General features: G+C 45.7%; 1 protein-coding gene across 5 annotated transcripts in view; it reads left to right on the plus strand.

The window, feature by feature from the left end:
* ADAMTS17 (ADAM metallopeptidase with thrombospondin type 1 motif 17) overlaps positions 1-13093 on the plus strand; it is a 265853-nt gene that overhangs the window by 183627 nt on the left and 69133 nt on the right. For all 5 annotated transcript variants that reach the window (XM_039492977.1, XM_039492975.1, XM_039492976.1 and 2 more), the window contains one exon: positions 9424-9581. In XM_039492977.1, coding sequence (XP_039348911.1) covers positions 9424-9581 — 158 coding nt within the window. The remainder of the gene's footprint in view (positions 1-9423; positions 9582-13093) is intronic.

Consider the following 13093-nt stretch of genomic DNA (forward strand, 5'->3'; position numbering starts at 1 on the left):
CCCTACAGTTATGGCTGCGTAGTTTCCTTGTAAATTATAGCTAGCTATAGAGGTAGATACACTATCGTTACATCTACTACGGTACATATATGACCCCATCCTCATAGTATCATCCTCTTATCACTAACTTTAATGCATTTATCCTCAGAACACCCCTGTGAGGTAAGGAAGTGTTGCAATCCCCATTGCACAGATAGGGAACAGAAAGACGAAGTGGCAGAGTAGGGAATTTAATCCTAATCACCGGACCATTCTTCCTCTCATTCAAACATATAGATAGTGCATGGCCAAGTAGAAACACTGTTGCAAGGAAGGTAATAAGCTGAGCTGAGCTTTTAACTGTTCTATGCCGTGCCACAATTCCATGTCCGGTTAAGGCAGGAGAAGAGAACAATCAAAGCCGTCTCTGACGTTTGTTGAACCTTTGTGGTTTAAAATTCCCAGCAGGTTCACCTCCGGGGTTTTGTTGCTATTGATAAGCATGTACGCCCCCTGAATCCTTTATTTTCTGTCTATTTGCCCATCAGTTTATCTGGCTCCCCTCACCACATTAACTGCGTGCTTCCATTAGGGCCAGGTCCCGCAGTCTTTCCTCACCAGAGTATTCCCATTTGGGGCAAACCAGGATTAATGGTTATGTAGTTCTCACTCCGACCGCTCGGTGTGTTACCACCTTACTTAGATGTTGTCCCATCCGCCTGTTCCGTCTCTTCCACTCTTCTTCGGCTCAGGGACTGTCCCCTCTCCAATGGTGGGTGCTACCAGAACAAATAATAGAGAATGGCCGTAACTCCACATGGGAGAATGAGCATTTGACCCCCCCTTTTTTACAGATGGTGGAACTGAGGCACACAGAAGTGATGTGACTCTTGCCATAGCCAAAAAAGTGAGTCAGTGGCAGAGCTGCAAATAGAACCCAGGTTTCCTGACTCCCATGTGCTCCTTCATCAGAACCCTTTTTCTTAGATGCCAGTTAGTTGCAGATATCGGGATACAGGAGGCTGCAGAAAGCTTTCGCAGGCTGATTGTGTCTTAAGAGTTTTGCACTAGTTCTGCTATTTTCCTGCGTCTTGGGATGGCACCAGAGTTGGCAAGGAACACTCAGCAAGAGTGCTTCTCCTTGGCTGTCACCCCATCTGCCCTGTCTATCTTCCAGAGTACGTACCACGTGATGAATAAAGCTAAAATGCAATTAAGAAAAAAACAGCCCCTGCCATTCAACTCTGAGATGGGCTGTGCCTTGTATTATAAAACTGGCATTTGTGGCACCATTCCTCTGTAGGAAGCATGTGTCACTGTTGCTGTTATTTCTGCTAATGTGGCAGCTGGTTTTCTGGACGAAGATTATGCCTACACATAAGATGTTTGACATATCAAACCATTGGTGGAACAATAAGAGCCAGTGTTTCCTCGAGCTTTGCAAAGGCTCTGCTTTCGGAAGCCTGTCTTGTTTGTTTGTTTCCACGGGCTTCATATAGAGTGTTTATTAGGGGGTTTTAGTTTTATCAGCTGGAGTTCTAGTACTGAGAAGCTTGCACTGAATATTTAGGGCTAAAGTCGGTCCTCAGTTACAATGCTGTAACCCTGCTTACTTGCACAGATGTAACCTCAACAAGTGCTACACCAACAGGTTTGGCTATGACTGAGAGCAAATGTTGCCCCTGCATGCATCTACCTTATCGGAAGATAAGAAATACTGTTCAGATAAAATGAGACTGGTTCCTTCCCAGAGATCTTCCCCGAAACTTGAACCAATCCAGTTTTGAGATTCATAAAGGTCCAAGCAGCTTTTCCCTATATTTTTTCTATTTTTGCACATCTCTGGCCTACCGCACCTGGGAGCAGGAGTGCTGAGACACCTTGAAACAGGGATCTTCCCACAATACTTGCAGTCCAGTTTTACAGAGAGGTTAAAATATCTGTGCTTTTAAATAAAGGGCCAAGAGTTTTTTCCCAGCTGCAGTGCATGATGATGCTCTTGCTACGCTGAAGTTTCCCAATATTTTTTCAGATCTGTAGCTCATATTCAGTAGCCAGGAGGATCTTATTGTATCTTCCAGAGCTGTCTGTTTCCAATGTCAGTGATCAGACAGGAAGAATTATGCAGTCTTGTTAATCTAAGCCCAAGAATAGCAACAGTGAGTCTCCAACAAGATATACAAGATAATAATTGGGGAATCAAATTCCAGGCACTGTAGCTTTAATAAGGCACAAGGGCTCTGCACTCATTATAACAAAGGGACTAATTTTGGAAAGGTTCCCTGTGTTAGTTTCACTCATCAAGTTTAGTCCAATCAGGCCTTGTTTCCACTCAGGGCTGGGTGCAACACTTTGGAACCCTGCTTAATTTGGAATCATTATTCCATTTGCTGGGAGCAGTTCCGGAATAATTTCCCTCCACCTACGTTCAGCCCACGCTGGCTGGCTGGCTCGGTTGGCTTTCATGCTAAAGAACCACCTTGAACAGGAAACGCCTCGGCAGCTTGCGTCCATGAGCTCGGAAGTGAGTTGGAGGAACTGCAAGTGGAAATAAAGATCTGACTGGATGCCAGGTTTAGGATTAGGTTGATTAGTCAGTTCCTGTCTTCCAGCCTGAAAGGAAAAGAGAAGTTAAGGGCTTTTGGGTTTTGTTTTAATCCTCTACTATACAATGTTGAGCCACAAAGCTAAGCATGAGAGAAGGCAAATGCCTGCTACCTCCTGAGTGAAACCACATCCCATTAGTAGTCTGACCTAGCTACTTACAGTTAACCATTCCTGTAGACACCTTCCCTCTCCCCCAGAGATCACAATCTTAGACAGACAAGAGTTGGGATTCAGGTCAGGTGAAGAGACTTGGTTTGGTGATTGGTGAGACATTTCTGGTGCAATGGGAAGATGCTGGAGGATCTTGTGAATAACTGATTTGATATTTAGAGGCAGCATGATTCCATGGATAGTGTACTGAACTGGGAGTCAGGAGACAATGGGTTAGATTCACTGCCCTTTTTCTGGACCCTTTGAGCTGCAATCTGGCCACAACTGCAAGTTGAGAATTCCCCTAAACGAAGGAAATTGTAAGACGCGGCTGGACTGGAACCTGGGAGTTCTGAGGTACCGACTCATCCGCAACACCACTGGTTGCTTAGGTTGGGTTTCCCCTTGAGGACCCCATGAAACTGGGTTCTGCAGGAAGTCCTGCCCAGCAGGGTCTGAATGGTGGCCCCTTCCAGCTCACTGGTTGGCTGTTGCTAGTTTTTAAACCAGGAAGCCATCATGGGGAGCTGGCTGAGTAACCAAGCAGACTGCCTGCCTGCTTCCACTCCAGACCCTGCTTGCTGTAGCCCCTAAACTCCAGCTTCCAAGCCTGGTTTGTTCTTGACTTTGCTATTTGCTTGCTGTCTGTAACCTGGCACCTGACCCAACTTCCTGATATCCTGACTCTTCTATTCACCTGCCGCCTTCAACTTGGTGCATGACCCCCAACTTCCTGATATCCTGACCTACCTCGACGCTGACCCCACTACTCATTTTCTGACCACAACTTAGCAACTGCCCGCGGCCTGGCTCTGACAGGAATTCACATTTGGTGTAAAGCTGGCAGAGCTGGCTCCATAAACCATCTACCACCCCCACCTCGGGGCAGGGGCAGAGGCAAGGGTGGAGTTATGTTCCTGTTATTCACAGCAGGTATATCATCCTGGGAGTACCACAGCCAACTGTCATAAATTAGAGTAACCTTTAGGCTGCTCTAATTTACACTGAGGACAGGGCTGACTGAGGATCAGGAAGCCATAATCAGTTTCCTGATTGAGCTTGCCTGCCCACACTGACAAGCAGGTCTTGGTAGAGAAGAGACTCTACCCCCTCGGTTCTCTTCACAGCTCTGAGCCACTGGGTGATCCTGTACACATCTCTTCACCTCTCTGTGACTCAGTGTTCCTGTCTGCAAAATGGAAATAAGGACACTTCCCCTCCTTTGCAAAATGTTTTGAGATCCCTGCTTGCAAAATACTCCATGTGGTAAGAACCAAGTGTTGTTGCTGTTCCTTAGTGCTCGTTCCGCTTGGATGCTGAGCAAGCAGGGATCAAAACCTGCCAACCCTAAGACTCCCTCAAGTAAGACATGGCCATTCCCCAGATGGAAGACCTCAGAGATTAAACATGGAGTGCTGGTGTTTCAGCAAGGGTCGAGCTTCCCTCTGAGTCAGAATTGATTCCTAATCTTAGGGAATGCAGTGTGCTGCCTTTCTGCTCATTAAAGCTCTCATGGACCTTTTCACAAGAGTAGGCATGCTTGTCTCAGTAGCTCAGGAAGTAGCCATATTCCAATAGAGAGAATTACATTCCACCCATGACTTTAATTGGATACGGCATTATCCCTGAGCTGGTCATGTTCATGCTGCTGAGAGCCATTGTTTATGCCAGTTTCAGTCTGCAGCAGAGTGTTGAGGCACCAGTCCTCTTCCTGGATCTCTTTCAACCTTCTCCAGCTTCTCCAGATCCATGAGGTCAGACCTCTTGCCAGTTCCACCAGGGGAGTAAACTCTGTGCCCTGTCAGAACACTTTGGTAAGAATCCCCAGGACGGAGAACCTCACAGAAATGTCCTCCTGCTGAGCCCCTCCTGTGTGGGGGTGTGGGGAATCTGGCCTCTCGTTGCTTGAAGCACACCACTTAGTAATAGCCCTTATGGATGTCAAATGTTGCCTGACTACTGAGCAGCCAGAGGCAAGGGCAGGTCTATAGGCAGTGGTCTCTTGTCATTACAAACATGACTCACGCTAGATTAATAATTGGAGATATACCAATCTCCTAGAACTGGAAGGGACCTTGAAAGGTCATTGAGTCCAGCCCCCTGCCTTCACTAGCAAGACCAAGTACTGATTTTTGCCCCAGATCCCTAAGTGGTCCCCTCAAGGATTGAACTCACAACCCTGGGTTTAGCAGGCCAGTGCTCAAACCACTGAGCTATCCCTCCTCCACAAGAAAAAAAAGCAAGTCAGCCTTGTCTTGCTGTTGACAGGGAGGTTCATGTCCTGACCTAAGTATATTAAAGAACAACGTGGAGCGTACCAAAGGCATGCAGAGCTTGCTAGTTGGTGGGGCCTGAGCCAAAACCCAAGCAAGCAGGTGGGAGCCTTTCCATTGATTCAAATAGGGTTTGGGTCACACCCCTGCTCATTTAGTTAATTAGAAGCAAGGGTCATAATTTTGACAGAAAGTTAATAAACTGGGACTCAATCATTAACGGTTAAGAAAATGTTATTAAAGAGCAGTCTGGCCAGGAGACACAATTAACCTTGAAATTAGAAAACTATCCAGTGGATGAAAAACACCCGCAGGCCACTCTGCTCAATACCCAGTATCTGGATGGGCAAAACGGTTTGGATACATGGCACTTGACTCTCCACCGAGATTGTGGCCTGGAATTTTCTTCCCATACAATCAGGCTTTGCCAGCTTGCCCCTCTACCTCTCAATAATTTTGCTTTCATCCCAAAGTCCTTGGAATAACATTCCCTCCCCAGTAACCTGAAGAATCTGGAAGTCACAAAAATTAATTTGAAAAGCTGCAGTTGTTCAACATCCCCACGGACGGAGTCGTCTTTCAATAGCTGGAGAGTTGAAGTAGCATTTGTACACACAGTAGCCTTTTCTGGAAGGAAATAGATGAAATTCCAAATACCTTTGCCTCTTAATAGTATTTTTAAATGACTGACTTCCTGCATGAGGGTCTGTCTTGCTTTCACAACTGGGTTATTTTATGGAGGAGTTTTCTGCACTGGTGCTGTCCTGATGCACACAACCCTTCCGTTTATTTCAGTGGGATATGAAAGGGAAACAGGTTTGGTCCCTTAGGGTCTGTGTACATTGCATGCTGAGCCTGGGCTCTGACTCAGGTTTGAGCCCAAGCCCCCTCTCCATCCACACACAAATCAGTCTGACTTGGGTCAGCAAGCACCCAGGCCCTAGGACCCTGCTGGGGGCTAGGGATCAGAGCCTGAGTCTCTCTGGGCACATCTACATGGGGATAAAAGACCCATGGCACAGCTGCGGTTTGCCCAAGTCAACTGACTCAGGCTCACTGGGCTTGGTCTGCAGGACTAAAAATTGCTGTGTAGACGTTCGGGCTTGAGCCAAACTCTGGGACCGTCCTTCATTGCAGGGTCCCAGAGCTCAAGCTGCAGCCCAAACCCAAACATCTACTCAGCAATTTTTCAGCCCCAGAGTTCTTACCCCAATGAGCCTGAGGGCTGAACCAGGCCAGCCTTGGGTCTTTGATCTCTGTGTAGACATGCTTTCTGAGACTCAGTCCAGGCCCTGTCATTCTGCAGTGTGGACACAGGTCAAGCTGCAGACCCAAGTCAGAAGGTCTGCATGGTGCAGTATGGTTGCGTTAGCACGGCTCTGAGACCCAGGTCTACCATGCAACGTGGATGCTCAAGCTCGGGCTTGGAAATACTGACTCCACAAGGCCGGGTCCCTCAGACCCAGACTTGGTGTGCGGCATCGGCATAGCCTCAGAGCTGTGGGGTATTTGTTGACTGATGGAGGCCCTGTTGATTTGTGGTTAACCCGTACAAGGGCCTGATGCTAATCCCATCAGTGTCAAGGGAAGGACTTTGATGGGCTTTAGATCAGGCCCCAAATTAATAAACTGAGTCCCTGTATCCAGCCCTGGTGTATTGTGCCCAGACATGAGAGTATATACATCAGTCTGGGCACAGTACTGGAGCTCAGAGAGAAATTTCACCTAGTAAACCTACAGGGCTTTAGGCTGTGGCTGAAACAGCACTTTTGTGTCCATCCAAAAGGATGCTTGTGTTCAAAAGGCATATAGGCACACCCAGGCAGGTGGACATTTAGCCCTGACAGGACTGTCAAAGGGCTAGCCCTGCACAGCATTCGCACACGCGCGCCTCACAAAGATTTTGAAGAGGGTTTTTGGTGTACCAGGCTATTTGGTGTATCACCTGCTCTGTCTGCACCTTTACAGCTTGACCTGCTTCCATCTAGACCAAGAGTTGCCAAGGCATCACTTGCCTTAGCTCCCTACGTTGCAGGCCTCAGAGCAGACAGGACATCCAGCTAGATGCTGAACATAAGCTTAATGTAGATGGAATGGAGGAAATGACTGGAAGCTACTTTTCTGTTTCCCTGATGCTGGGTCTGCCAGGACCAAAATGGCCCCTGAAATAATTTAGAGCAGCCTATGGGCAACTCTAAATTGTGCTAGCTGGAATGGTCCCATAGGGGTCACACACCTGGCTGAAGATTGGGCAGAACACAGTCCACTCCATGTCCTCCTGCCCCCGACATACCTTGACCCCTCCTTCCTGATTCAGCCCTAAGAGTTGGGTCAAAGAATCCATCCAACATCTTCATTATGGAAGCTCACATAAACTAAAAAAATATATATTCTTTGACGCTTGCAAATCTTCAAACATGTTTCTGGAGCTCATAACCAACACAGAGATTTTGTTTCCTTTTTGCCCAAGAAAGGTTTAGGAAATTATTTAGGAAAACTTAAAAAATACTAGGCAAAAATTGTGTAGCTGCAGGTAGAAGGAAAAGTGAGAGTTAATGAAAGATGAGTGTTCTGAAATGATTGGCGTTCTGAATACATTTCACTATTTACTGATTTCAGCAAGAATTTCTTGGACCCAACTGCTAAAATGTCAGACTTCAATCAGGTGCAAGATGAGCAGCCTAGATAATAATGTACAAGTCTTGTCTCATAAACCAGGAGTCTGTTTAAAGCCAGCAGTGTTTTGATTCTTTTTCACTCTACAGCTGCCAATTTTAATAGCTTTGAAAGTGTAACACAGCAAGTCTGCAAGCTTCAAGGAGAGAAAGGAAAGCATGAGATTAGCTTATGGCTGGTTTGCAAGCCTCAGACAATCAAAGGGGATCAAATAGCTATTCTGTTCTATCAAGTTCTTATATTGTGCTTGCTGCGTTGGTATCTGGATCTATCTAATCTACCGGCATCAATACTCTTTCAAAGGTTACAAAACGAGTGCTTAGACTTGAGTGTAATCTTTATAATAATGTAGTTGCTTTGAGTGGAGGAAACATTAATTTCCAAAATCCCAAATGACAAAAGATTGCTTTCTAGAACAGTTTCATTACTAATGCTATTTTAAAGTTTACATATATATTTTAAATGTAAAGCACATTACAGTTTGTTTATATACACATACATATATAAATAAATATAATGATGTTGTACGTCTAAAATGTAACTTGTATTACTAATACCATATTAGATTATTATTGAAATAATTATATGCATCTGATTGACTGTTCACTAATTATCCTCTCTGTTTACTGTTTGCACTTCACTCAGCTTGAACAAGAAAAATGGGCTAGTAAGTTCCATTCTTTTCCTAGTCAGAATCTCGTCACTTTAGCATTCTGGCTCTTGTGCACTAGTACAATGCTCCAAGGTTACATTTAAACCCAAATGAAAGCTCGTTTCATTGAAAGTTAATAGAAAAATTCCTAGTAATCCTAGTTGCTTTTACAGAAGAGAAATTTTGGAGATAAACGTCTGTGAGGATATGCCTTTAATGTGTATGTTCTCCTGATATGCATCAGGTAACAAATACCTTGTACAAGCATTGCTCATGTTGGTGAGAACTCATTCGATCACAGTGGTTCTCTGACTTTTGGCCTGGTGATCCCTTTCATACAGCAAGCCTCCGAATGTGACCCCCACTTTATAAATGAAAAACACTTTTTATATATTTAACACCATTATAAATGCTGGTGGCAAAGCGGGGTTTCAGTTGGAGGCTGACAGCTTGCGACCCCCCTCCCGGAATAACCTCGGGACCCCCTGAGAGGTCCTGACCCCTAGTTTGAAATCCCCTGTTCTATCACTACTGATTGCAGTGGGATGACTGGATGCAGGAGTCCCCCAGTGTAAGTTAGAGTTGGGCCATCTAGCCTGGTACTGGTAGTATCTTTACAAGGGCACCATGTAATCATTCTTCCTTCTGTTCCATTTGTAAACGGGTACTGCACAGCACTGCTGTTCCCCCCACTCCACCCCCACCCTTAATTTCCTGGCAGTGGAGTGACAGAGAAAATGTCTCGATGTTCAGAATCCAGAGGACTTTGATTCTTTAGAAATCAGATCCGAACAATTAGGGTAGCAGAACTTCAGCATTTCCAGTTTACACGACATTAATGTTACATAATAGCAATTTTAATGTAATTAGAGATGCCTTCCTACGCTGAAATGCAGAATGTGCACAGTTTAGCTACTTTGTAACTCCTCAGCTAAAACTAAATGCTCTATTTTTCCTTTAAACTCCCATCTGGTACAAGGCTACGGCATCTTGCAGCTGAAGTGGGCTGATGCTGAATCACTGTGGGTCTATCTTTTAATTATGGAATTGCTTTCATTTCCTTCCATTGTGTTTGATTCTTTCCAGCTTTAAAAGATTCCAGTAAGAGATCCATTAACAGCGACTGGAAAATTGAGCTTCCTGGTGAGTTTCAGATCGCAGGCACTACTGTCCGGTACGTGCGAAGGGGTCTATGGGAGAAAATGTCTGCCAAAGGACCAACTAAAATACCACTGCACTTGATGGTAACTTTATATCCTTTGTTTATGTTTCTTAAGTGATGCAACATAAAGGATTTATATCCAAGCTCAAAGTTCAGCTTAAACTATTTGCTTCCTCCCCAGGGTTTTAAGGAAAATCTATTGCTTCTCCCCCTGATTTCTTTTGCAGGGTTACAGGGGCAACACTTACATCTCAGTTAAGGTCTATTTTGTGTCAGCTTGCAATCTCCATAGAAGCTTCACACTGTGAGGTACCTTACATAATGAGACATAAAGACACTGGTACAGACCCAGTTTTCCAAGGGCCTCTGTGTTTTGTGCACAGAACCATTTGCACATGTAAAAGGACATTGGCTCGACTTCCTAGTTGACTGACACCAGTGTATGTTTCTCTGTTTAAATGACCTTTTGCTCACACAGGTAATAAAAGATGCACATTTTGTGTATGTACAAAACACATGACCTGTGCAAATTGGGCACTGTGTATTGATTTACACACAAAAATCATCTTGAATTATATATTGAATGGATTGAGAACTGTTACATTTCTTTGCTCTGGTTCAGCATAGTCTCTGTTTACACAGGATGTTATTTTAGAAACACTGAAGCAATGTGAGTCAAGAGACCTCTTGGGTCAGGAGATTGGGAAGCTTTTCCCAGCTCTGTCACTGGCTCAGTGTGTAACTTTGGGCAAGTCATGTAATCTCTCTCTGACTTAGTTTCTCCATCTGTAAAATGGGGATAATAATACCCCTGCCTCCCATGGATGTTAATACGTGAATGTTTGCAATTCAGGGATAGAAGACACTATAAAAGCACGGAGTATTGTGAAGTATGCACTGCTGCCTCTAGCTTCTATTTTCTGTTCACTTTAATTTTTCTAGGCACTGTTTCCTTTCTCTGTGACTTTCTTGCCAGGATCTGCCTGCCCCAGCCCTTCTTTTAGACATTGCTAAAAATCAAACGGTTCTGCTTTTCCTCACCTAAATTTGTAGGGCCCCTTTTTAATCTGCTTTGCACTGCTCTAGTTTTCATTTTCATTGTACTGTTTGAAAAGCTCAGCGCTACCATGAACTTTTCACAAAAAAGGTATAAGAATATTAACCCTTCCCTCTTCACCTTGCTTTTCACATGCAGCTCTCAAAATGCTTTACAAAAGAAGGGAAGTGTCGTTATTCCCATTTTCGGGAAGAGGTGTGGAGTGACTTGCACGGGTCACACAGCAGGCCAGTGGCAAAGCTGAACTGAGATTATTCCTCAGTATTCAAAAGGGCACATTTCATTTATTCATGAAACTCTTGGTTTGTGCATATAAAGCTAAAAGACTTGGGCCTATATTTTCTATTAGCACTTTTAAAAAGTCAAATTTCCATGGTGACTTCTTCAACATTAAGAATGTCAGCTTCACAGTTTGGCTTAGATCCAGACTTTCCACCCTGAAACCAAACCTCTTACAAAGTAGCCTGTATGTTACTGAAGAACTGTCTGTCCTCGGGGCACCATATAAAATATGAATTTGCCTGAGCTCAGGTTTGTAAAAATGTTGTGTAAGATTCCTGTACCTTTTGTGGCTAGATCTGACTATTCCAAGGTTTTCCTTGGTTGAGGCTCACAGCAGTAGATTCTGGTGCTGTCATTTTGAAAACTTGAGCATTGCTGTGTATCTTTTTTTTGTTAAATGGAAACAAAAAAAAAAGACACCTCCCCGCAAATATCCAATAAAATAACAACAAAAAGGATTGTATTACTAGGAAGCTTCTCCATAAGCCCTATTCATTATACAGTAGAACCTCAGAGTTACAAACCCCTCGGGAATGGAGGTTATTCGTAACTCTGAAATGTTGGTAACTCTGAACAAAACACTCTGTGTGTGATTCGCTCTGGTAACAGACTGGCACAGGGAGCAGTTGGGCAGAGCTGGTCTCTTGTCTGCACCCCACACTCACTGGCTACCAGCTCTGCTCCCCTCGCTCCACGGAGCTGTCAGAGCTTTGTGGCCAGGTTTCCTGGAGTTATTTGTGGGGCCAGATTAATCCATCCCTGGGCTCTAGGCAAAATCCCTTCATGTCTGCCCCCCCCCAACACACACACGCACACCAGGGTTCTGGATGGTCTTAATGAGGAGCAAAGCCACCCTCGAGGGACCTTCAGGCACCAGAGTGTTGACGGTAGGGTCGGTCTCCTCCGACACCTCTGCCTGTGTGCCCAAATTCTGAGCCACCTTTCTGAGCAACTCCTGGTGGGCTCTGTTGTCCATGGCGGCAGCGTGGTGGATGTGCTCACCACTGTCTCATTGGGGAGGATGAGGAAGATGCCTGTGGGAGCACCGGGTCTTCCTGACTCTCCAGCTTGTAGAGATCCCCCTGTGCCGACACGTCTCGCGTGGTGCTGGGAGCAGTGCCAGCTTCCAGGCCTGTGCCAGCCCCGGTGCTGTGTCCTGCTGCTGTCTCGTTGCTGGCCTGTGTGCCCATCTCTTGGCCTTCCCGGGCTACAGATGATGATGATGGAGGGGCCTGTGCCTCCGATACCACCGACAGGGATCTGGACCCCAACCCTTGGGCTTGGTGATAGGCCCAGCTCTCTTCCTCCACACAGCCAAAGGGGTGGAGAGGAAGTATTTTGTGCCTTCGAAAGGGTACAAGTGCCTTTTCACTCACCCTCAGCCGGGAACTCTGTGGTGGCGGCTGCCAACCGAAAGGAAAGGCAAGGACAACCGGGACTGACTCCTAAGTCCAAGGAGGCAAAGAAGCTGGATTTCTTCGGTAGGAAGGTTTATTCTGCTTTGGGGGCTCCAGATTCACATTGCCAACCACCAAGCAGTCCTTAGCCGCTACAGTTTTAACTCTTGCAACACGTTGTCTAAATTCAAGGAGCTACCATCGGAGTTTGCTGCTGTCCCCAAGGAAGGCAAGGTTGTCGTGAAGCCTCCTTACAGGCCTCCTTAGATTCGGCAGACTCAGCAACCCGTACTATTTCAACAGCTGTAGTCAACAGCTCCTTCTCATGGCTTCAGGTGTCGGGACTCCTGCACAAAATCCAGCAGACAATTCAAGACTTGCCTTTTGACTGCTTATGGCTTTTCTGAGAGCAAACAGACTCTAAGCTCCACAGCCTTAAAGACTCATGGGCAACACTGAAGTCTCTGGGGCTTCATACACCAGCCCCCCAGAGGAAACATTTTAAGCCGCAGCCTACCCCTCGCTTCTACCCTGCTCCCCCTAGACAGGATTGTGCATCACTATTCACAGACAATACAAAAGCGATGTTCTGTATAAACAGATAGGGTGGTGCTTGCTTCTCTCCCCTGTGCCAGGAAACCCGCAAGCTGTGGGACTTCGGCATTGCCTATTCGATACATCTGGAGGCATCATATCTCCCAGGTTCCCAGAACGAACTGGCCGATCATCTCAGCAGGTCATTTCACAATCACAAGTGGTCCCTCCGCCCGGATGTCATGACCAACTTTTTTGCAAAGGTGGGGATTTCCCCAGATAGACCTATTCACAACACGGTGCAACAAGAAGTGTCAGCAGTTC

Source organism: Mauremys reevesii, linkage group 10 (genome assembly GCF_016161935.1).
Source record: "Mauremys reevesii isolate NIE-2019 linkage group 10, ASM1616193v1, whole genome shotgun sequence".
Lineage (NCBI taxonomy): Eukaryota > Metazoa > Chordata > Testudines > Geoemydidae > Mauremys > Mauremys reevesii.